The sequence below is a fragment of the Rhinoraja longicauda genome, chromosome 42 (assembly GCF_053455715.1).
Source record: "Rhinoraja longicauda isolate Sanriku21f chromosome 42, sRhiLon1.1, whole genome shotgun sequence".
Lineage (NCBI taxonomy): Eukaryota > Metazoa > Chordata > Chondrichthyes > Rajiformes > Arhynchobatidae > Rhinoraja > Rhinoraja longicauda.
The window spans coordinates 2132304-2155231 of NC_135994.1; the positions used below are offsets into that span (position 1 = coordinate 2132304).

Sequence of the window (22928 nt, forward strand, 5' to 3'; positions counted from 1 at the left end):
TTGAAGTGCAGTGACTGTTGTTACGTAGGCAAATGCAGCAGCCATTTTGCGCACACCGAGTTTCAATAAAGAGCAGTGTGATGATTGAGCGGTTAATCTGTTTTTGGTGATGGCTGGCTGGGGGAGGAAGTTGTGCCACAGTGTCCACCTGAACCACTGGAACAGATCGATGGGGCTTTGAGGTTTTTTTTTAACCCAAGTTTATATTGCTGCCCGTATTCTCAGTGGCTGTTCTACTGATGATGCTGCTGCTTGAAGGGACAGCTTTGCAATTTTCACTGTTGGCACAAACGTGAAATCACCCAGCAGAACATGATGCATAGAAAGCAGGAAGCAACATTTAAGACGCAGGATATCAGGATTTGAGATTTGCATATACACACAAAGTATTTTACAAGCAATTACTTGTAAAAATATATTAAGCACACTGCTTGGCGACGAATTAGATTGGGGAATGATAAATACACTACCAGCATATTAAAGGAAAATTGTGACACGTGAGTTAATTGATATTCATTCATATTTAACTCTGTGGATTTTTAACTATGGTTCGTTTTTTAGCGCTTTGCCTTTGCTTGTTTCAGTAACGCTACCCGCTGCTCACATTCAGTCAATGGGCAGATCTTGTTTAATGAATCAATTGATATGAGTGCTAAAATAAAACAAAAACGACTGATTGTGAAGTTTAAAATAAAATTGTGATTTATCATTTATCGATTGAAAATTTAGGGGTCTGGTGGGGTGGGTTGCTAATTCTGTGCTCCATTTAACCTTCTGATTGATACAACACACATTCCTCCCTGGTTGGTCTGCAATAGGACACAAGGCACCTTTGCTCAGTCTGGGTAGATGATGAAACCGGAAAAGGTGCTATACTTGTTGTTATTGCCACCGTGGACTTTTCCACCGTCAAGCTTCACGTAGACTTCATCTCCAACGTCCAGATGCAAGATGACACTGTTGCTAGCGTAGTCATAGTTCTGATCAGCATCCTGGGCAATGGCACTAGCCCGTACCTGAACCAACACAGAACATAACAAATATCAATGATAGTTGTGATGTAAGTAAAGTAAAGGGGGAGATGTGATGTGATTAAAATAAAGGGGGAGATGTGATGTATATGTAATGTAAATGCCAGTGCCCCCTTGAGGCCAAGAGCAGAAGCTGGCCAATGGGCTTGTGCCTTGTGACTGAGGTCAGGTGACCTTCTAGGGCCAATGGCCTTGTGCCTTGTGACTGAGGTCAGGTGACCTTCTAGAAGTTTCCTGGTGAAGGATCAGTAATAAAATCTTCTTACAAGATGTCGGGCGTATATTCATTGTGCTAGCCACAACAGGGTCTTACAGAGGACATTACAATAGTGACCAATCTCTCAGGTTATCTACTTTTCCTCCCTGCACTTTCCTGGGGCTCAGAAAATGGAGGGGTGACCCATGGTACTCAAGGTCGGGGCTTTGCCCGTTTCAGTTCTGGAGGCAAACATTTGGGGTCTACAAGAGTAATGAGGATTAACTCAACGCTTTGATTTTTCCGTCATTGCCTTTAGAGAGGTGCATTCTTCAAATCCAATCTGTTTAGTCAGCCAGTGCTTCATAAATCAAAGCACTCCATATATTTCCTCAGTTGGACAGAACTGGGAAATTGATGAATGGAATTCGACTGGGAATCTGCCTGATTACTGTGTACTCCATTACAGAAATGCAGGGTGTTGCCGAACCACTTTAATAAACAATTTTCCATCATGAACACAACGAGCATGTGATGAAAAATAGCCTTTTACCTTCTTCCTCCCATGGATCATGTCCAATTTATCGTCTAACTAACTGTATCACTTTCCTGGAAGAAGCTTCATCCAGGTTTCCCTGCTTTCTCTCAGTTAGATAATAAGACAGGTACCTAACGAGCCACTTGTCCCTGCTTCATATCCCGGCCCATTCACACACAAAATGCTTCAAAACAATTCATGAACTAGACACGTCCCAAAGGTGTTACTCAGTTCTCTAAATGTAGTGCAATAATTTCATAGTCAAACTGGCTTGAATTTTGGAGGGACTGAGGAATATAATGAGTCTGGGTTGATATTTATCCACAAAGAGTGTTGAAATGTGCTCAAGAACATCTTTTGAACCAAACCATTAAAAGGAAGAAATGTTCGATGTAATGCCAACACTAGCGAAAACATCACACCGTGAGCCTCTGTGTGCTGTGAAGTTATATTTCATCCGGGCCTTTAGAAACTGAGTTCTCGCAGTAAAATGACCGTCTTCTGTCAAATTCTTTAAGAAAAAAGTTCCTCGGGCTAAAATGGTCACAGAGCTTTAAATCTCTGAGGGTTTAGTGCAAATCTTCTGGAATTTACAAAGGATCTAAGAAGGCTTTGTACAGCCGATTCCATGAGCTTGTAAGACACCTGGAGGATCACAGTGGTCACAGTGCTTTATACAGTGGAACAAACAGACCGAGGACATTGAAACTAAGCAAATGTGCATTGTAGCTTTCAATATGTAATTTAAAATTGAAAAAAAAATACTGTTTTGACAATAATGAGAAAGGCATTTCTTGTGCGCAAAACAAATAAATGGGATTCTAACCAATGTGTGTAGGAAAGAACTGCAGATGCTGGTCTAAATCGAAGACCGACACAAAATGCTGGAGTAACTCAGCGGGACAGGCAGCATCTTTGGAGAGAAGGAATGCGTGACGTTTCGGGTCGAGACCCTTCATCAGACTGCTTCAGTCTGAACTGCAGCCCATTCCTTCTCTCCAGAGATGCTGCCTGCCCCGCTGAGTTACTCCAGCGTTTTGTGTCATCAACTGGTCTTTGACCTCCCCGTGGCTGAGATCATATTCAGCAGCAAGGAGATTGTCTTTGTACAAAACCAGGCTTTGTATTCAAAACAACTGCCTCACCGCTCCAGCGAGCTGGGGTTGACCCTAACCTTGGCTGTTGTCTGCATGGAGTTCTCACGTTCTCCCTGTGCGCTTTCCCTGAGTCCTCTGCTTTCCTCCCACAGTCCAAAGCCCTGCCGGTTGGTGGATTTAATAGACGGTTGTAAAATAAGTTATTTAATTGTCCTGTTCTGGCAATTAAACACTCTTGACTCTTGTGTGTAGGTGGGTAGCAGGGGAATCTGGGGTGAAGTCAATGGGAATATGAGAGAGAACAGGTTACACAGAAATGAATGGGGGAATAGAATTGATGGGGTTGCTGAATGAGCTGGCATGGACTCAGTGGGCTGAACGATCTCCTTTGCCATCAGGAAATATGAGAAATGCAATTCCACCCAATCCTTTAAGACAAAGTTTCTATATTAGAATTGAATGATAATAAATGAAAAAAACACAAGAAAATAGACAATAGACAATAGACAATAGGTGCAGGAGGAGGCCATTCGGCCCTTCGAGCCAGCACCGCCACTCAATGTGATCATGGCTGATCATTCTCAATCAGTACCCCATTCCTGCCTTCTCCCCATACCCCCTGACTCCGCTATCCTTAAGAGCTCTATCCAGCTCTCTCTTGAATGCATTCAGAGAATTGGCCTCCACTGCCTTCTGAGGCAGAGAATTCCACAGATTCACAACTCTCTGACTGAAAAAGTTTTTCCTCATCTCAGTTCTAAATGGCCTACCCCGTATTCTTAAACTGTGGCCCCTTGTTCTGGACTCCCCCAACATTGGGAACATGTTTCCTGCCTCTAACGTGTCCAACCCCTTAATAATCTTATACGTTTCGATAAGATCTCCTCTCATCCTTCTAAATTCCAGTGTATGCAAGCCTAGTCGCTCCAGCCTTTCAACATATGACAGTCCCGCCATTCCGGGAACTAACCACGTAAACCTACGCTGCACGCCCTCAATAGCAAGAATAGAGTGTTAAATTGCATCTGAATTTCATTACTTTACTTCTACTGGAGCTATCTAAACAGCTGTAAAATCTTTACACTCATTTTCAAAAACTCCTGCAGCCTAGTAGTTGTGCTCAGTGCATGACGGAACATTACACTGCCAAGGGCCACACTTTTTAATATGACGTGTCCCAGAGTTGACCCTTGACAAGTCTACAGGCATTACCTGTCATTACCAATTGCTGTTTGCTCGCCTTCTTCACATTCCAATACATGATAATCCTGCAGCTTAAGAAGGCTTTAGTCTATTCTTCAGAGATATTCATGATGGAAACCATCCTGCGTGTTGCCTTGCTCACTGTTGCCGAGGTGAAAAATGACTGGAGGTGCAGTGATTTTCTTTCCCGGCATCCGAGAATTTATTCAGAGGAGCCTAACAGCATGTCAGACAGAATCACGCTTGCTTTGAACTGATATATTAAATAATGCTCTGATAGCAGATTCAAGTCCTGCCAGCACTTGCACCGTATCATGCACAACATGCTGGACAAAACTCCCGCTTATAAATTTCTCATCATGACATTTTCGATCATTCTCTGTTTTTAACTGTCTGCTGTGGGCACAGTGACCCTGAACCATCCTACAAACCTCGAAATATGCTCTTTATCTTCCTCATATCCTTGCTGTGCTCACCCCGAACATGAGAAGCTCCTCTCCTCTCCCAAGCCTCCCTTCCTCCTTCAATTTCCGGGGTTGTAAAACACGAGTGAGGTGTCACATCAACCATACATACCTCTCAGTGCATTTTCTAGCTAATAGCTTGCGGGATTCTTGTTTCGGATTCAACACAAAAATTGCAGCCAATACCTTTGTTCAGTTCATAAGTTCACAAGTGATAGAAACAGAATTAGGCCATTCGGCCCATCTAGTCTACTAGGCCATTCAATCGTGGCACCTTGTGTTTGGAACCAGCCCGTTCATCGTGTGGGGAAGGGGAGCTGCCTGGACCCACTCTCCCCCTCCCCTTGTTTCCCCTCCCCTCCACAGCAGCTTTTTATTCCACAGCTGTTCTGTGGTGGCCTTGGGGATGATTCTTTGAGGTTCGGATTTGCTTCATGAGGTGGTCAGTGCTGGAATATCTCTGCAGCCAACTCCCCACCGAGGTCCCGGTTTACACGTGAATGTGAACACAGGAAAATAGGGGCAGAGCAGGCCACTCGGCCCCTCAAGCCTGCCCTGCCATTCAATATGATAATGGCTGCTCTGCCCCAGGCCTCACCTCCTCTTCTGTGCCAGTTCAAGATTTATCTTACTCTACCTTAGATATGTCTAATGACTGGGCGAATCACAATCTGTGTGCAAAATGGTGAGGCACAGCCTTTAATATTTTCCTCCAATTTAATTTAATTTTCAGTGGATCTGAGTGGTTATAAGCACTGCAGGCAGAACACACTGTAAACGGCTCGATTGTAATCGTGTATTGTCTTTCCGCTGACTGGTTGGCATGCAACAAAAGCTTTTCACTGTACCTCAGTACATGTGGCAGTAAACTGAACTAAAGTAATCTGAGGTATTTATTCACAAAATGCTGGAGTAACTCAGCGGGTCAGACAGCATCTCGGGAGAGAAGGAATGGGTGACGTTTCGGGTCGAGACCCTTCTTCAGACTGACTAATCTGATGTTGAGCATGTTAAAAGAGGGTTCGCTCTGGTTTCTGGGCAGTGGCATTGTGCCGACTGGGCACACACAAGTTATGTCGACAGTTCAATGGTGTAACCGATAAAATCTGACCGCCGGGAAAATGACCGTGGCACACAAAGACAAAGACCGAGCATGGTATATTTTTTCGCATCATGCAGCTGAAAAACTTTTGAAAATGAAATGTCATAATAACCTTCCTATTCACAAAATGCTGGAGTAACTCAGCAGGTCAGGCAGCATCTCGGGAGAGAAGGAATGGGTGACGTTTCGGATCGAGACCCTTCTTCAGACTGACCTGCTGAGTTACTCCAGCATTTTGTGAATAAATACCTTCGATTTATACCAGCATCTGCAGTTATTTTCTTATAATAACCTTCCTAGGTCATCTAATGTCCAAATTCGAACCAGACACTCTTGGATTGAAAGCTACAAGGAATAAACTCAGCGTTTACATGTACCTCCACCACATGTTGGGAAAGAGTATTTAGATTGATTGAATTGAAAGATACAGACGTGGAAACAGACCCCTTGGGCCCACCGAGTCCATGCCATCCGGTGATTATCCGTCCACACCAGTTCTACGTTATCCCACCTTTGCATTCATTCCCGACCCAGTCGGGGGCAATTAAAGAAACATAGACATAGAAACATAGAAAATAGGTGCAGGAGTAGGCCATTCGGCCCTTCGAGCCTGTACGCACCGCCATTCAATATAATCATGGCTGATCATCCAACTCAGTATCCTGTACCTGCCTTCTCTCCATACCCCCTGATACCTTTAGCCACAAGGGCCACATCTAACTCCCTCTTAAATATAGCCAATGAACTGGCCTCAACTACCTTCTGTGGCAGAGAATTCCACAGATTCACCACTCTCTGTGTGAAAAAAAACGTTCTCATCTCGGTCCTAAAAGACCTCCCCCTTATCCTTAAACTGTGACCCCTTGTTCTGGACTTCCCCAACATCGGGAACAATCTTCCTGCATCTAGCCTGTCCAACCCCTTAAGAATTTTGTAAGTTTCTGTAAATGTCAATTAACCTACAAGCCCGCACATATTTGGGACGTGGGAGGAAACCAGAGTATCCGAGGGAACCCACGCGGTCACTGGGAGAACGTGCAAACTCCACCTGAGCACCCGACAGCACCCGAGGTCAGGATCGAACCGGGGTCTCTGGCGCTGTGAGGCAGCAGCTCTGCCAGTTGTGCTGCTGTGCAATTAGGTCAGGCTTGATGGAGAGTGTTGGGACTAGAATAGTCAGTAATTAAGCAAACAAACAAACAAACTCTAATTCCCTCTTTACATCTGTCTGCCGTCAAGATGTTCTGTGAAAGGATTGTATTTGATCAAGCCTTGATCTCCTCCTTTGGCTCCTGTGGGGTGTAGACGTGGCCCATCACTCATGGGATGTCACACTGTTTTACAGGGGCTAGATAAATTCAAGCTATTGTTGGCTGTTGCGAACCAAAACAGACCTGAACTGTGACAGCCGACCCCCTCCACCGCTGCTTCCGATAATAATGCTGCCAAAGGACATCACAGGGGAAGAGTTCTCACGCATACTAATGAGAAATATGCAAATACAGATCGCGGTTTCTGAGAATATTGATGAGCAAAATCAGGTTATGCCAATAAATATTTACAGCGAAACTTTAAAGCCCCTGTCCCAATGGATCAATGCGAACACGTCAAGGAGCTTCCCTGATGGCTTAGCTTGTTAAAGCAGTGAGTAACAAAGGCATTTAGCTCGGGGAAGGCTTGGGGAACAAAGATTCGTTTGTGCTGCATTTGTTGTTGTAATCGGGAATGATGCACTTGGGGAGGTTTCCTTGAGGAAACTCTGCCAGGCTTCTCGCTTCTGATTCCCATCCAGTGACACATTCCAGTCTTTTAATCTTTCTTTCAGTGGGCGAGTTTGCCCATGACACAAAGCTACGTGGCCGTGTGCACTGTGAGGGGGAAGCAGAGAGGCATCAGCGGGATACACAAAGGCAAAGCAAGTAGGTGAGGACATGGGGCAGATAGTCATAGAGTGATACGACGTGGAAACAGGCCCTTTGGCCCAACTTGCCCACACCGGCCAACATATCCCAGCTACACTAGTCCCACCTGCCTGCGTTTGATCCATATCCCTTCAAACCTGTCCTATCCATGTACCTGTCTAACTGTTTCTTAAACGTTGGGATAGTCCCTGCCTCAATTACCTCCTCTGACAGCTTGTTCCATACGCCCACCACCCTTTGTGTGAAAATGTTACCCCTCAGATTCCTATTAAATCTTTTCCCCATCACCTTGAACCTATGTCCTCTGGCCCTCGATTCCCCTACTCTGGGCAAGAGACTCTGTGCATCTACCCGATCTATTCCTCTCATGATTTTATACATGATGCAGTTGGAATATATTTTGAAAGAAATATGAGGATATCAACTGGTAGCACTAGACAGATGAATTATATTGTAAATTGTGAAAGATTGAAAGTTGTTGGTGTTTTCAGAGGGACCTGGATGTTGTTGTACACAAATCACTGAAAATTAATTTGCAGGTTAAGTCGGCAAAGAGGTTTTGGTTTATTACTGTCACATGTACCAAGGTACTGTGAAAATCTTTGCTTTGCATGCTATCCAAACATATCAGATATACCAAGCATAAATACAATCAAGCCAAACTCCAGCTCAATAGGTAGAGCAAAGGGGAAGATACCGAGTGCAGAATCTAGTTCTCAGTGTTGTAGCGCATCAGTTCCAGAGACAAAGTCCAATGTCTAATGCCTGCAATAGAGTAGAGGTGAATCGGACTGTATCTGAACTTATGGAAGGGCCGTTTAGAAGACTGATAACAGAAGGGAAAAAGCTGTTCCTGAGTCTGATCTGAGTCTGAGAACACCATCTTAAATGTTGTTATTGTACCTCCTCAACCATTTGAAAAAATAGCCTAAGAAAATAACTGCAGATGCTGGTACAAATCGATTTATTCACAAAATGCTGGAGTAACTCAGCAGGTCAGGCAGCATCTTGGGAGAGAAGGAATGGGTGACGTCTCGACCCGAAACGTCACCCATTCCTTCTCTCCTGAGATGCTGCCTGACCTGCTGAGTTACTCCAGCATTTTGTGAAAAAATAGCCTCTCAGGTTCCCATTAAATCTTTTCCCTCTCACCTTAAACCTACGAATCTTGATTCCCTTACCTGGGGTAAAAGACTGTCCATTCATCCTATCTATTGGCCTCATGATTTTATACACCTCTTTTTTTATATATCAAAAAATACTTTATTCAAGTAATAAATATTTACAAAACATCTTCTTTTCAACAACCCCATCCGACATTTCCGGAGGTTACACGTTCAATACAGGTATTCATTTCCGAATTTACCCAGAATCCCTTATTTGGAGGGGCGTCTCCACCACACCCTGCCCCCCATGTCCAGCAGCGGAAGGACCCTAGACTGTGGTCCTCCCCCACAGAGCCTTGGCGTTGGCTGCACCAAGCTTCAGTGCGTCCCTCAGCACGTACTCCTGCAGTCTGCAGTGGGCCAGTCGGCAACATTTATACACCTCTACAAGATCACCCATTAGCCTCCTACCCTCCTACGCTCCATGGAATAGAGCCCTTGCCTTCCCAACCTCTCCCTATTGCTCAGCCCCTCGAGTCCTGGTAACACCCTCGTAAATCTTTTCTGCAGTTTTTCCAACTTAAAGGGGTGACCAAAGGTGAACAGAGGTACTCCAAATGCGGCCTCATCGGCAGCGTCAGAGTTAAGGGGTAAGCACAGTAGCCACTGAGACACAGCGTACTCGAAAGTAAGATGTCCCCATCTGTTTACTCTGTAAGGTTATTTTAGTAGAATGGTTAAAAGGGGAATGCCGAAAGAAGATTGTCTGAATCGACTTCGAGCAACTAAACAGGAAAAATCCAATCTGGCTCATATCAAATAGAACTGCCTCATATTGTTCAAATATTGACCGATTCCAAGGTAGAACCGGTGAAAGATTGCTCAGGGAGCTGGAGGAAAAATCAATAGTGGTTTACAATCCCCAAGGCTCATGTGGTCATTTAATGCCAAGAATTAAAGAGCAGACATGTAGAGCAAGGTTTGGACCTGTTGTTTTGAATCTTTGCGTGCGGTTTAAAATAGAACCAGGGCTTCAGTGTTTAAATGGGTGCCTGTCGTTTTGATGCAATATTTTTATATACAACCTCAACCTATCAAGCAGCCAAGATATGTGAATGGAGGTTGTTAGCTGTGATCTATGTTTATTACCACGTTTCTGACATCCCTCGTGAATTAATTTCGATTGGTGGCGAAATAAATAAAACAGGCGAAGCTAAAAAGAGCTGGAAATCTGAAAATGGAGCGTAAAAGGTGGTACGCACGCATCAGGTGAGTTTAGGGTTGCCAACTTCATCACTACCAAATATGGGACAAGGTGACGTCACCGCCCTGCGCCCCACGTGACCTCACCCAGCCAGCAGCCACATGCTCCCGCTGGCTGGGTGAGGTCACGTGGGGCGCGGGGCGGTGACGTCACCCTTTGTCCCTTATTTGGGAGTGAGGAAGTTGGCAACCCTACTAATACGGGACAAGGGCGGTTGCGTGCGGGGCAAACCAATTTAGCCCAAATACGGGATGCCCCCGGCTAATACGGGACAGTTGGCAACACAAGGTGAGTTGGTATGTGAACCAGGAAAGTTTAGCATTTCCCTTGACAGGTTGGAGAGGTCCATTTGTCGTGCTGACGAGGAAAACGGAGGGAATGCAAAGAAAACAAAGCACTGTGGTTGATGCAGTTATCCTTCTCTCAAATGGCCCAGGTTTGTTGTGGCCTTTCTGCATCTGGCACCAGCACAACATGTTTTACAGCCAAACAGCCTGGCGTTAAATTTAGTCCGTTGGAGGAAAACCGCGGCCAGTTTGTACACGGCAGCAAAGTGATAATAACCAGCTTGTAGTACACGGCTATTCCTCAATTTACAAAAGGGACCTGTTCCATTTGTTAAGTGAAATTATGTAAATCAAGAAAGGCTGGGCAAAATGCAGTATGGGTATTCCAACATACAGAGTAACATGCGATTTATTATAACAAAAATCAGGTTTGTAAATTTAAGATACATATCTCAAAGAGTCAATGGTGTTATAGTTATAATTTGTAAATCAAACAGAACATAGAACATGGAAGAGTGTAGCATAGGAACAGGCTCTTCGGCCCTGCTATACACAATGCCAAGTTAAACTAACGTCCTCTGTCCGCACATGGTCCATATCCCTCCATTCCCTACATATCCACGTGCCTATCTAAAAGCCTCTTAAACGTCAGTATTGTATCTGCCTCCTGGCAGCAAGTTCCAGGCACCCACCACTCTGTGTAAAAAACCTGCCCTCTCTCACCTTGAAACTATGCCCTCTAGTATTTGACATTTCCACTCTGGGGAATGGATTCTGACTGTCTACCCTGTCTACCCCAAATTTGAGGAAGGATATTCTTGCTATGGAGGGCGTGCAGCGTAGGTTCACTAGGTTAATTCCCGGAATGGCGGGACTGTCGTATGTTGAAAGGCTGGAGCGATTGGGCTTGTATACACTGGAATTTAGAAGGATGAGGGGGGATCTTATTGAAACATATAAGATAATTAGGGGATTGGACACATTAGAGGCAGATAACATGTTCCCAATGTTGGGGGAGTCCAGAACAAGGGGCCACAGTTTGAGAATAAGGGGTAGGCCATTTAGAACGGAGATGAGGAAGAACTTTTTCAGTCAGAGGGTGGTGAAGGTGTGGAATTCTCTGCCTCAGAAGGCAGTGGAGGCCAGTTCGTTGGATGCTTTCAAGAGAGAGCTGGACAGAGCTCTTAAGGATAGCGGAGTGAGGGGGTATGGGGAGAAGGCAGGAACGGGGTACTGATTGAGAGTGATCAGCCATGATCGCATTGAATGGCGGTGCTGGCTCGAAGGGCTGAATGGCCTACTCCTGCACCTATTGTCTATTGTCTATTGTCTACACCTCTCATAATTTGACATATTTCTTTCAGGTCGCCCCTCAAATCTCCAAAGCTCCAGAGAAAACAATCCAAGTTTGTCCAACCTCCGCTTATAGTAACTAATACCCTCTACTCCAGGCGGCATTATGGTTAATGCACCCTTTCCAAAGTCTTCATGTCCTTAATGTGATGTGTGACCAGAACTGCACACAATACTCCAAATGGCTGATCTATGCCGGCCTGAACTATCTAATGTGTTGCTTCCCCATAACCCTCAATTCCTCGATCTTTCAAATATTTATCTATCTTAGTTTCGTTTCGTTTAGAGATACAGTGTGGAAACAGGCCCTTCGGCCCACCGAGTCCGCACCGACCAGCGATCCCCGCACATTAACACTACCCTACACACACTAAGGATAATTGATACCAAGCCAATTAACCTACAAACCTGTACGTCTTTGGAGTGTGGGAGGAAACCGAAGATCTCGGAGAAAACCCAAGCGGGGCACGGGGAGAACGTACAAACTCCGTACAGACGGCACGCGCGGTCAGCATCGAACCCAGGTCTCTGGTGCTGTAAGGCAGCAACTCTACCGCTGCACCACCGTGCCGCCCCTTATCTCTGCCACAAATACATCTGATAGTTCGGCCTCAGGCAGAGAATTCCAGAGATCAATGTTTTTGCCAATCTATCTATCTTTATCCCTGTGTTCTCACCACCATATGCCCTTCCACCTATTTTCATATCATCGGCAAACTTGGAAACCTTACATTGTATCCTGTCCTCCAGGTCGTTAATGTAAATGGTAAACAATTAAGTGGTAAAAATGATTCCTGGGGTACTCTAACGGTTACATTGATCCAGCCTGAAAAATACCCATTTCTTCCAACTCTGATTTCCATGTGGCCGCCAATTTTCAATCCATCCCAACACAATTCCTCCATTACCACAGGCTTTTAATTTATTCTACCGCCTCTTCTGTGGCACCTTGTCAAATGCCTTTTGGAAATCTAAATACATGACATCTCCAAGTTCCCCTTTATCAACTCTCATAGAAACTATAAGATCCCCTCTCATCCTTCTAAATTCCAGTGAATGCAAGCCCATTCTTTCCAATCTTTCCTCATATGACAGTCCCGCCATCCCGGGGATTAACCTTATGAACCTACGCTGCACTGCCTCAATTGGTCAAGGTTGTCCTTCCTCAAATTAGGAGACCAAAACTGCACACAGTACTCCCGGTGTGGTCTTACCAGGGCCCTGTACAACTGCAGAAGGACCTCTTTACTCCTATACTCAAATCCTCTCGTTATGAAGGCCAACATTCCATTGGCTTTCTTCACTGCCTGCTGTACCTGCCTGTTACATCCTCAAAGAATCCAAGCACATTTGTCAAACGTGATTTACCTCTCATAAAACCATGTTGATGCGGTTTGATTATATTGATCTTTCCAAAATGATTAGTTGATTCATCTTTGATTATTAACTGTTGGCGGTAAGTAGAAGACAGCTGCATTTTTTCTGGCAAGTTTTCCTCCCTTAAAGCCTCTTTTGAGTGATAAGACTAGGATGGACTCACTTTTTAAAAAAAAGATACAGAGTGCTGGAGTAACTCAGCGGGTCAGGCAGCATCTGTGGAGAACATGGATAGGTGACGTTTCACAGAGTGCTGGAGTAACTCAGCGGGTCAGGCAGCATCTGTGGAGAACATGGATAGGTGACGTTTCACAGAGTGCTGGGGTAACTCAGCGGGTCAGGCAGCATCTGTGGAGAACATGGATAGGTGACGTTTCACAGAGTGCTGGAGTAACTTAGCGGGTCAGGCAGCATCTCTGGAGAACATGGATAGGTGACGTTTCACAGAGTGCTGGAGTAACTCAGCGGGTCAGGGAGCATCTCTGGAGAACATGGATAGGTGACGTTTCACAGAGTGCTGGAGTAACTCAGCGGGTCAGGCAGCATCTGTGGAGAACATGCATAGGTGACGTTTTGGGTTGGGACCCTTCTTCATTCTGAAGACACAGTGCTGGAGAAGAATCCCGACCCGAAACGTCGTCTGTCCATGTTCTCCAGAGATGCTGCCTGACCCGTCGAGTTACTCCAGCACTCTGTGTCTTTTAAAAATTAAATCTCTTGGACCTTGACTGAAGATCCCCGTTCTAATTCCACAGAGTTCTGTTTATGGAAAGTATAATGAGACTTATCAGTTAGTGATGGGAGCAGCTGAGAGACATTGCACGATGAATATCACATGAATTCGGTTCCCTGGCTGATTTGGAGGCTTTCCACTGTAAAGTTGTCAGAAGGTCACCCACATATTTTTGTCGATACCTCTTACCTGTCATTGTTTAATATGGAATCACAGTCAGACTTGCAGAGGGGTGATAAATCTATATTCTTTTTAATCAAGCTGCTGAATCGCACCGTGCCTGCTTTGATCGCATAAGCTTGGGGGATAACAGCAGAAATGAAGGCTGATCTCATTGAGCAGCTTTTTCCTTTCACTTCCAGCTCGTGCTGTTTGATGGTTGTGCCCTTGTCAAAATGGAGCAGGGCGCATCAGGAACAAGATTATTTACCATTCTTACTTACCCCGGACACAATTCCGTCAACACAACAATAAAACATGATCATAATTCATAAACTACTAAGTGAAACCATTTTAGATCTCCAATTACGGTATATTCGGGTTTGACCTTAACTCCTACGGATCCCCTTGAAACATGTGTGTTTCCGAATACTATTGATGTGTTCTTGTTATTTTGCAAATTGTTGAACTTTTTTTTTTTAACAAAGTCTCTGCTAAGCGTTTTGCTCGGTTTAATCACTTTTAACAGCAGCTGTTTTCTGCAGTGACCTGATCCCTTCCTTCCCAAAGGTCCTGATCATATCTAAAGTGGGGAAGCATCCAGGGCCTAATTAGCTCAGAGATCACCAAACGCACTGCCAAAAGAGAGAAGGGAAAAATTAGTGGAATGTAGACGTGTTCATTGAATGAATTCACATGCTCTCCAAAGTGATTCCTTTGTTTCTGCATGTTATTATAACTTGGATTTTAATAACTGAGGCACTGTTAGCTTTAATAAATTTGGCGCACTTATCAAGGATTATTAAACTGTTTAAAATACAAATTTTAAAGAACTAATCACAATTGAATTTAAGGATATTCTGTGTATGAACTGTTGTTTCTTTAAATTAAGGTAAAACAGAACTTGGCAAATTCCGGGGCACTTTTGTTTTTTAAAATATGTATGTCAGGAGATATATTTTAATCTGAAACTTACAAACAACATTTCATTAATAAAATTATGACTAAAGTCTATTGTTTTATTGAATATATTAGATTGCTAAATAATTCCAAATAAATTAAGGTAGCAGATTAAAGCATACTACATAGAACATAGAACAGTAAAGCACATGGACACATGGTTCAGCCCACAAGCTCTGTGCCAAACATGATGCTAACATCAACATAATCCATTTCCCTCCATTCCCTGCATATCCATGTGCCTATCCGAGTAGTGGTACTTTCTCTCAGTGTAGTTAAATAACACAGAGCACAATTATGGAGGAATTGCAGATGCTGGTTTAAACTGAAAATCGACACAAAAAGCTGGAGTAACTCAGTGGGTCAGACAGCATCTCTGGAGAAAAGGAATAGGTGACGTTTTGGGTCGAGACCCTTCTTCAGACTGAGTCAGGGGAAAGGGAAACAAAGTGTTTCTTTCTATGTTTTGTTTATCTGCTCCTGACTTATGATGTTGTGTTATTTTAATTATATTTTGTATTATAGGTAGGCACAATAAGCTTTGGCTTCTGCCTACACCTTTTTTTTCGGTCAGAAAATATCATGTGTGATTATATTGTTTTATTTTTGATACAATGATTTCGCACTATTTAACTTTCACAACTGTATGGTCAATCTGTGGTATTGTATTGACCGGAAAATAAATAAATAAATTAAAATTTAAAAATTAAATATAGACGGTGATATAGAGAGATATAGAACAAATGAATGAAAGATATGCAAAAAAGTGACGATGATAATGGAATCAGGCCATTGTTAGCTGTGGGCTAGGTGAAAACGAGTTACAGACAATGAGACTCTACAAGACGACTTTGAACCTAGTTCAAAGATTTGGGTGGGGAAGGGATGGAGAGAGGGGGGGATGCAAGGGTTACTTGAAGTTAGAGAACTCATTATTCATACCACTGGGTTGTAAGCTGCCCAAGTGAAATCTGAGGTGCTGTTCCTCCAATTTGCGTGCTCAAGCGAAATATCGGGGAAATTGGAGGAACTGCACCTCATATTTTGTTTGGGCAGCTTACAACCCAGTCGTATGAATATTGTTTTCTCTAACTTCAAGTAACCCTTGCATCCCCCCTCTCTCCGTCCCTCCCCCACCCAAATCTATGGACTAGGTTCAAAGTCGCTGTGTTGAGTCTCTTTTGTCTGGAACTCGTATTGTAATGTATTTTTAAGTACCAACGTGGAGAAAACAGTGACTTCCTTCGAGTAATATTTTGAGGATAGCTGAAGGGGCCAGAGGTGGAGGACGAGCCGGGGGGGGGCGCGGAGGTCGGACGAGGCCACGTGGGTGCCAGACAAGAACAAAGAGACGTCGGCGTGGGGAAGCCGCCAAGAAAATATAGAGGGAGCCGGGGGGGGGGGGGGGGTGGGGGGCATCGAGAGAACAAAGAGGGACCTATCGCGAGGGGCCGCCGAGAACAAAGGGGGACCATTGGGGACTAAATGGAACGCTTTGTAACTTTGTCGGCGCCCTTTATGTAACTACTCTTTGCATACAGCGGCTTGTACTCGCTGGATCGGCTTGTACTCGCTGGAATTTAGAAGATTGAGGGGAGATCTTATAGAAACTTACAAAATTCTTAAGGGGTTGGACGGGCTGGATGCGGGAAGATTGTTCCCGATGTTGGGGAAGTCCAGAACAAGGGGTCACAGTTTAAGGATAAGGGGGAAGTCTTTTAGGACCGAGATGAGAAAGTTTTTCTTCACACAGAGAGTGGTGAATCTGTGGAATTCTCTGCCACAGAAGGTAGTTGAGGCCAGTTCATTGGCTATATTTAAGAGGGAGTTAGATGTGGCCCTTGTGGCTAAAGGGATCAGGGGGTATGGAGAGAAGGCAGGTACGGGATACTGAGTTGGATGATCAGCCATGATCATATTGAATGGCGGTGCGTACAGGCTCGAAGGGCCGAATGGCCTACTCCTGCACCTATTTTCTATGTTTCTATGTTTCTATCTCGTGTATGGTACGTAAAGCAAAGAATCTCACAGTGGCCTGTCACATGTGATAATACACGATCATTCATTCATTCAAACTGCATTCTGTGTTCCATCGCATGAGTTAATTGGGAAGAATTGCTTTGGCCATTGTGTGTAGCAACATGCGGAATGGAAAAAGAAAAGGTTTGCAACACCGCAACAATGAACTGAATAACTTGGGCCTTCTATAATACTTGTTTTAACACCATCAGCATAGTAAAATAAATAAAGTTAACGTGTGCTTAATTTTCCCGTGAGATAAAATGCTTCTCCCTATTCCGCTTCATTATCTTGTCCTTGGATTGAGATTTAGTTTGGAGATACAGCGCGGAAACAGGCCCTTCGGCCCACCAGGTCCGCACCGACCAGCGATCCCCGCATATTAACACCATCCCACACCTATTAGGAACAATTTTTTTTACATTTGCCAAGCCAATTAATCTACAAACATGTACGTCTTTGGAGTGTGGGAGGAAACCGAAGATCCCGGAGAAAACCCACGCAGGTCACGGGGAGAACGTACAAACTCCGTACGGACAGCGCCCGTGGTCAGGATCGAACCCGGGTCTCCAGCGCTGCATTCGCTGTAAGGCAGCAACTCTACCGCTGCGCTACCGTAGCCGCCCATACATGATCCATATATTTAGTTCTGCCTTACAACAATCTACTTTTCGGATAATGTTTCTTGTCTATACGTATCAAGTCTTGAAACAAAAAGACTGGTTATTTTAAACTGATCTCAGGCATTGCTTGGTTACACTGAAAATCTTGTAATTGTGTGGGTTGGAGTGCATGTGTTCAAGAGCTAATTAGCTCGACCTCCCAGTGAAATGATTAATTGTTCCTTGGGTGGTGGGTGGTGCTAGTTGAGATTAGAATTGCAATTGACCAAACACGACTGGAATCGTTTCGACAGGAGCGCAGGACGCCAGTGATCCATCCTGATGTCAAATAATCTAGAGAGTCTGAAGAAGGGCCTCGACACGAAACGTCACCCATCCCTTCTCTCCAGAGATGCTGCCTGTCCCACTGAGTTACTCCAGCATTTTGTGTCTATCTTCGGTGTAAACCAGCATCTGCAGTTCCTTCCTACACAATCTAGAGTGATAGAATTGTACAGCACGGACCCACCAGGACAGTAGGGTAACCAAAAGATTGTACGTAAGATACATCTAAGGACGTAAGAACTTAATAAATAGAAGCAGGGGTACGCATGTACTCGGGTTAATATTTCAGTCTCTGTAGTAGTATGGTGCAAAATGTTTGATGTCATTTACAGATGAGTGAGATCCTGCTGCAGTTTACACTTAAACTTATAAGTTGGACAGAGTGCCATCATTAAGTACATTCAATTTGAACTTGTTAACGTTTAGCGCGACAAAAGTATCTGTTTTTTTGAACGCTGTTCTAACCAGTTGGGACAAAGATTTCCTGGTAAACAGGAGACAGAGTTGTTTGGATTTCACTGACAAGTTTAGGTGAGAGATAAGAACCCTACTTGCAATTCCCATGGACAAAATTAGCAGCTTAACTAATTGGAGGCACAGTGTGTTAATGAAGTTTGTCTCGAGTATAAATCAAAGTCAGTAGAGGCTATTAATTTTCATTTTATTTTGTAAGGCTTAAATAGATCTTTTGTTCTATTAAACGGCCCTTAGCCTTTAAAATAGATTATGTGACACATGTAATATATGATGATATTAACCATCTAGGTGCTGAAGAGTCAGTAGACAAGAAATTAGATCTCTTTGCATACGTTTTTTTTTAAAAGAAATCACATGTAAAGGCAATTTTATCGTATCAGATCATGCTAGCAGTTATTTCTAGGTGAAATTGCGCCATTTGAGAAATTGGCCTCGACACCTCAGAGAAGAGTGCCGAACTACTATCTACCTCATTGGTGACCCTCGGACTATCCTTGATCGGACTTTACTGGCTTTACCTTGCACTTCATGAATAATAGTCTGAAGAATAATAGAATAATAACAGTCTGACGAAGGGTCTCGACCCGAAACATATCCATTCCTTCTCTCCGGAGATGCTGCCTGTCCTGCTGAGTTACTCCAGCATACCGTGTCTATCTTCGATTTAAACCAGCATCTGCAGTTCTTTCCTACACATTCCCTTACCATGTATCTATACACTGTAAATGGCTCAATTGTAATCATGTATTGTCTTTCTGCTGACTGGATGGCACGCAACAAAAAGCTTTTCACTGTACCTCGGTGCATGTGACGATAACTGAATTGAACTGAACTGAAATGTACGCTAATGGCTGCTGTACATCCATCTAGTTTTTAACTTTATCGAGATGCTCATACACCCTACTGGCATGTCCTGTCACAAAAGAAGCTCTGACAAGAACAAACTGAAACATTTCCTAGTCGGATTTCATTGTGGGAATCCAAGATCTGTGGAATTCTCCGCCACAGAAGGCAGTGGAGGCCAATTCACTGGATGTTTTCAAGAGAGAGTTAGATTTAGCTCTTAGGGCTAACGGAATCAAGGGATATGGGGTAAAAGCGGGAACGGGGTACTGATTTTGGATGATCAGCCATGATCATATTGAATGGTGGTGCTGGCCCGAAGGGCTGAATGGCCTACTCCTGCACCTATTTTCTATGTCTGTGTTTCGATGTTTCTGTGTTACTAAGCTTAAAAGGAGGGAGCTCATTTTACAAAAGTATCATTATAAGCAGAGAGGGAGAATTAATGAATCAGTCCAGCACAGTCTTCTGTGCTCAGCAGGTAAGTGACATGTGTTGATATTTTCTATCATTTATATAAAGGGTAAAACATGTAAACTTTTATGATGCCTGTTTGTACAAAGGCCAGCATCTCCATTACAAAGACAGCGTAAATCAATAATCAACAAGGATCACAACTCCCACCGTCAGTCAGTTAAAGTGGCAGCATCTCATTACCATTGATTTATTAGTCCATTTTAAGTCAATTTCCCAAAGTCAAAATGAGCCACCCGTTATCATTAGGTTCTGACACCCGTTATCATTAGGTTAAATGGGAGATGGGGAGGCGAGAGATATGGGGCTCGACGGGGTAATAGAAGTAGGGGGTGGTGGTGATGGGAGGTGGGAGCGAGGCAATGAGGTCTAGGCATAGAAATTTTAAAAGGTTGCATGTTTTTTCATCGGGATACAATTAGCACTTCTCAGCTAACCCTGGAAAGCAAAGCAGAATAAATATTTATTTTGTTCCAATTTTCTCTATCGTCATGCAAAAGTGGAAAGTTATAAATCCATGGACAACAGCACCCTGCTATCGACCTTTCACAAGCATGTGCATCATTTAAACGTGCATCCTCTTGACCATTAGACAAAGGGACGAGCCTCAACCAAATCTAACTAACTCACATCATCGTCCAACTTCCAGTGGAAGTCTTAGACAGAAAACAGGAGGAGGAAATCCAACTGGTTTACATTCTCAGCAGCCAGCGGAAGCTCTATGTTAAAGCCTTGATGGAGATGAACTAATTCACCTCAGATCAGGGACTTCACAAGCCTGTGAAACCTTGTACACAGAATTCACAATTTCTGGAGGGGGACTGACGTGGCAGCACAGTGGTGCAGCTGGTAGAGCTGCTGCTTCACAGCACCAGAGACCCACTGATCTCACATGCTGCCTGTGTGGAGTTTGCACGTCCTCCCTGTGACCGCGTGGGTTTCCTCTGGGTGCGTGTTTGTAGGTTAATTGGCCCTCTGTAAACTGCCCCCTAGTGTGTAGGGAATGGACGAGAATGTGGGATAACATAGGACTAGTGTGAATTTGTGATCAATGGTTGGCGTGGACTTGGTAGGCCAAAGGGCCTGTTTCCATGCTGTAAATTTGTGATTTTCTAAATGCATTAATGCGGTGAAATTAAATTTAATCTCCAAAAGGCTGAAGATCCATAACAATAGACAATAGACAATAGACAACAGGTGCAGGAGGAGGCCATTCGGCCCTTTGAGCCAGCACTGCCATTCAATGTGATCATGGCTGATCATTCTCAATCAGTACCCCGTTCCTGCCTTCTCCCCATACCCCCTGACTCCGCTATCCTTAAGAGCTCTATCCAGCTCTCTCTTGAATGCATTCAGAGAATTGGCCTCCACTGCCTTCTGAGGCAGAGAATTCCACAGATTCACAACTCTCTGACTGAAAAAGTTTTTCCTCATCTCAGTTCTAAATGGCCTACCCCTTATTCTTCCAACATTGGGAACATGTTTCCTGCCTCTAACGTGTCCAACCCCTTAATAATCTTATACGTTTCGATAAGATCTCCTCTCATCCTTCTAAACATAATTTCATTGAAATATACTAGATCTTCAAAAGCCACAACAATGAGTAGAATATTCAGAGCAAAAGTTATTTTGCATTAATTTGTTCATGTACTGAAGCTCAGAACAGGACAGGTTCTGAAACAAAAAAACACGCCTCTTATTAGAATTACATTGAACCTAAGTCTACTTTGCACACAGACACAAAATGCTGGAGTAACTCAGCGGGACAGGCAGCATCTCTGGAGAGAAGGAATGGGTGACGTTTCGGGTCGAGACCCTTCTTTAGACAAGCTCAAAGGAGTGCCACTTACTAATTCAAGGTGACATTTTCACTTCCCACACCAGCCGACCCAATGGCTGCCCTGAGTGAGATTGTCCACTTAGTGCCAATTAGGCAGTTTGCAACTTTGGACTTGTGTCTACTGGGAACTGGTGTGAGCAGGCCTGGATTCCTTTCACTGAGAATCCTCCAGCAACCATCAGCAGGATAGCACTTCCACCCTGTCTGCCTGGTTAAGGCTACGTACCAGAAATGAGAGGAGAGCATGTTTATCCAATGCATTTCCCAGCTCCCACTTGTTGAACTCTGACAATTGTTATAGGTTCTATTCGATTTATTTTTCACCTCCCCCATGCTCTTCCTGTAAAAGCTACTCATTAGAGACGTGGCATTCTTTGCAATCTCTCTCCTACACAATCTCTAAATGTTACGTATCAGATCAAGGATCACTGTAAAGCAGATAACCACACAGAGAGGAGGGCGCTGTTATACACAGGTTGGTTTATATGGAGCAGTGCCATCAGTGAGTCAGCTCGACATGAAATCAATGCCTATTAGTTCAGAATGTCTCACTGGTGGATTTTATGTGGTTTCTTTAGTGGTACCTGAAGTAAAATATATTTTATGGAGGAATATGGCCATTAAGCTGAGAGTGATTGTGAGCAGAACACTTTCTTAACATATCTGTCCACAATAACACTGATGTAAAAGACCAGGAACTGAGTCCTTGTGAAGACAAGTCTCTTCGTTGGCAGTACATCACTCAATGTGTTGTGTGGCACAAGTACCACTGTGCTAACTGGCGAAGGAAAGATCCAGCAGAAGAAAACCGAGCATCCATGAGATGCTGAGCAATCAACAGCAGTAGGTTGTACAACATCAATATCTATCAGTCACGCCTTTACTTATCCGTTGTTCTCCATGTCAATCTACGAGACCTAACCTGGTTCATTGCAGAGTACTGAGCTGCAGCTCAAGAACAAGCAAATATTACCCAAGGTGGCCGAGTGGTGAAGGCGGTGGACTCGAAATCCAATGGGGACTCCCCCCACAGGTTTGTCCTGTTAATGGCAGCACAGCGGCACGGCTGGTAGAGCTGCTGCCTCACAGCGCCAGAGACCCGGGTTCGATCCCGACCTCGGGTGCTGTCTGTGTGGAGTTTGCACGTTCTTCCTGTGACCGCGTGAGTTTTCCTTGGGTGCTCCGGTTTCCTCCCATGTCCCAATGGCGTGCGGGTTTTTAGGTTAAATGGCCCCTCTGTAAATTGCCCCGAGCGTGTAGGGAGTGGGTGAGAAAGTGCGCTAACATAGACCTCGCGTCAATGGGAGATCGATGGTCAGTGCGGACTCAGTGGGCCAAGGGGCCTGTTTCCATGCTGTATCTGCGAGCTCTGGATATCTAAACTCAAAACACCAAAGCCACAACTAACAGATCAGAGCAAATCTCTCCAGCCTCATCAAACCCCGTCAGAAATGATGATGGAGAGTTAAGAGTGGAGGGCGGTACATGAACATTCGTATCCCGAACCACTGAAGAGCCCAGCACAGAGTAAAAGGA

General features: G+C 44.2%; 1 protein-coding gene across 1 annotated transcript in view; it reads right to left on the bottom strand.

The window, feature by feature from the left end:
• Window positions 1-737: 737 nt before the first annotated feature.
• LOC144611927 (complement C1q-like protein 2) overlaps window positions 738-22928 on the bottom strand; it is a 37650-nt gene continuing 15459 nt past the window's right edge. Inside the window, exon 2 of the mRNA XM_078431260.1 lies at window positions 738-1016. Within this exon, the coding sequence (XP_078287386.1) occupies window positions 837-1016 (180 nt within the window). The 3' untranslated portion in view covers window positions 738-836. The remainder of the gene's footprint in view (window positions 1017-22928) is intronic.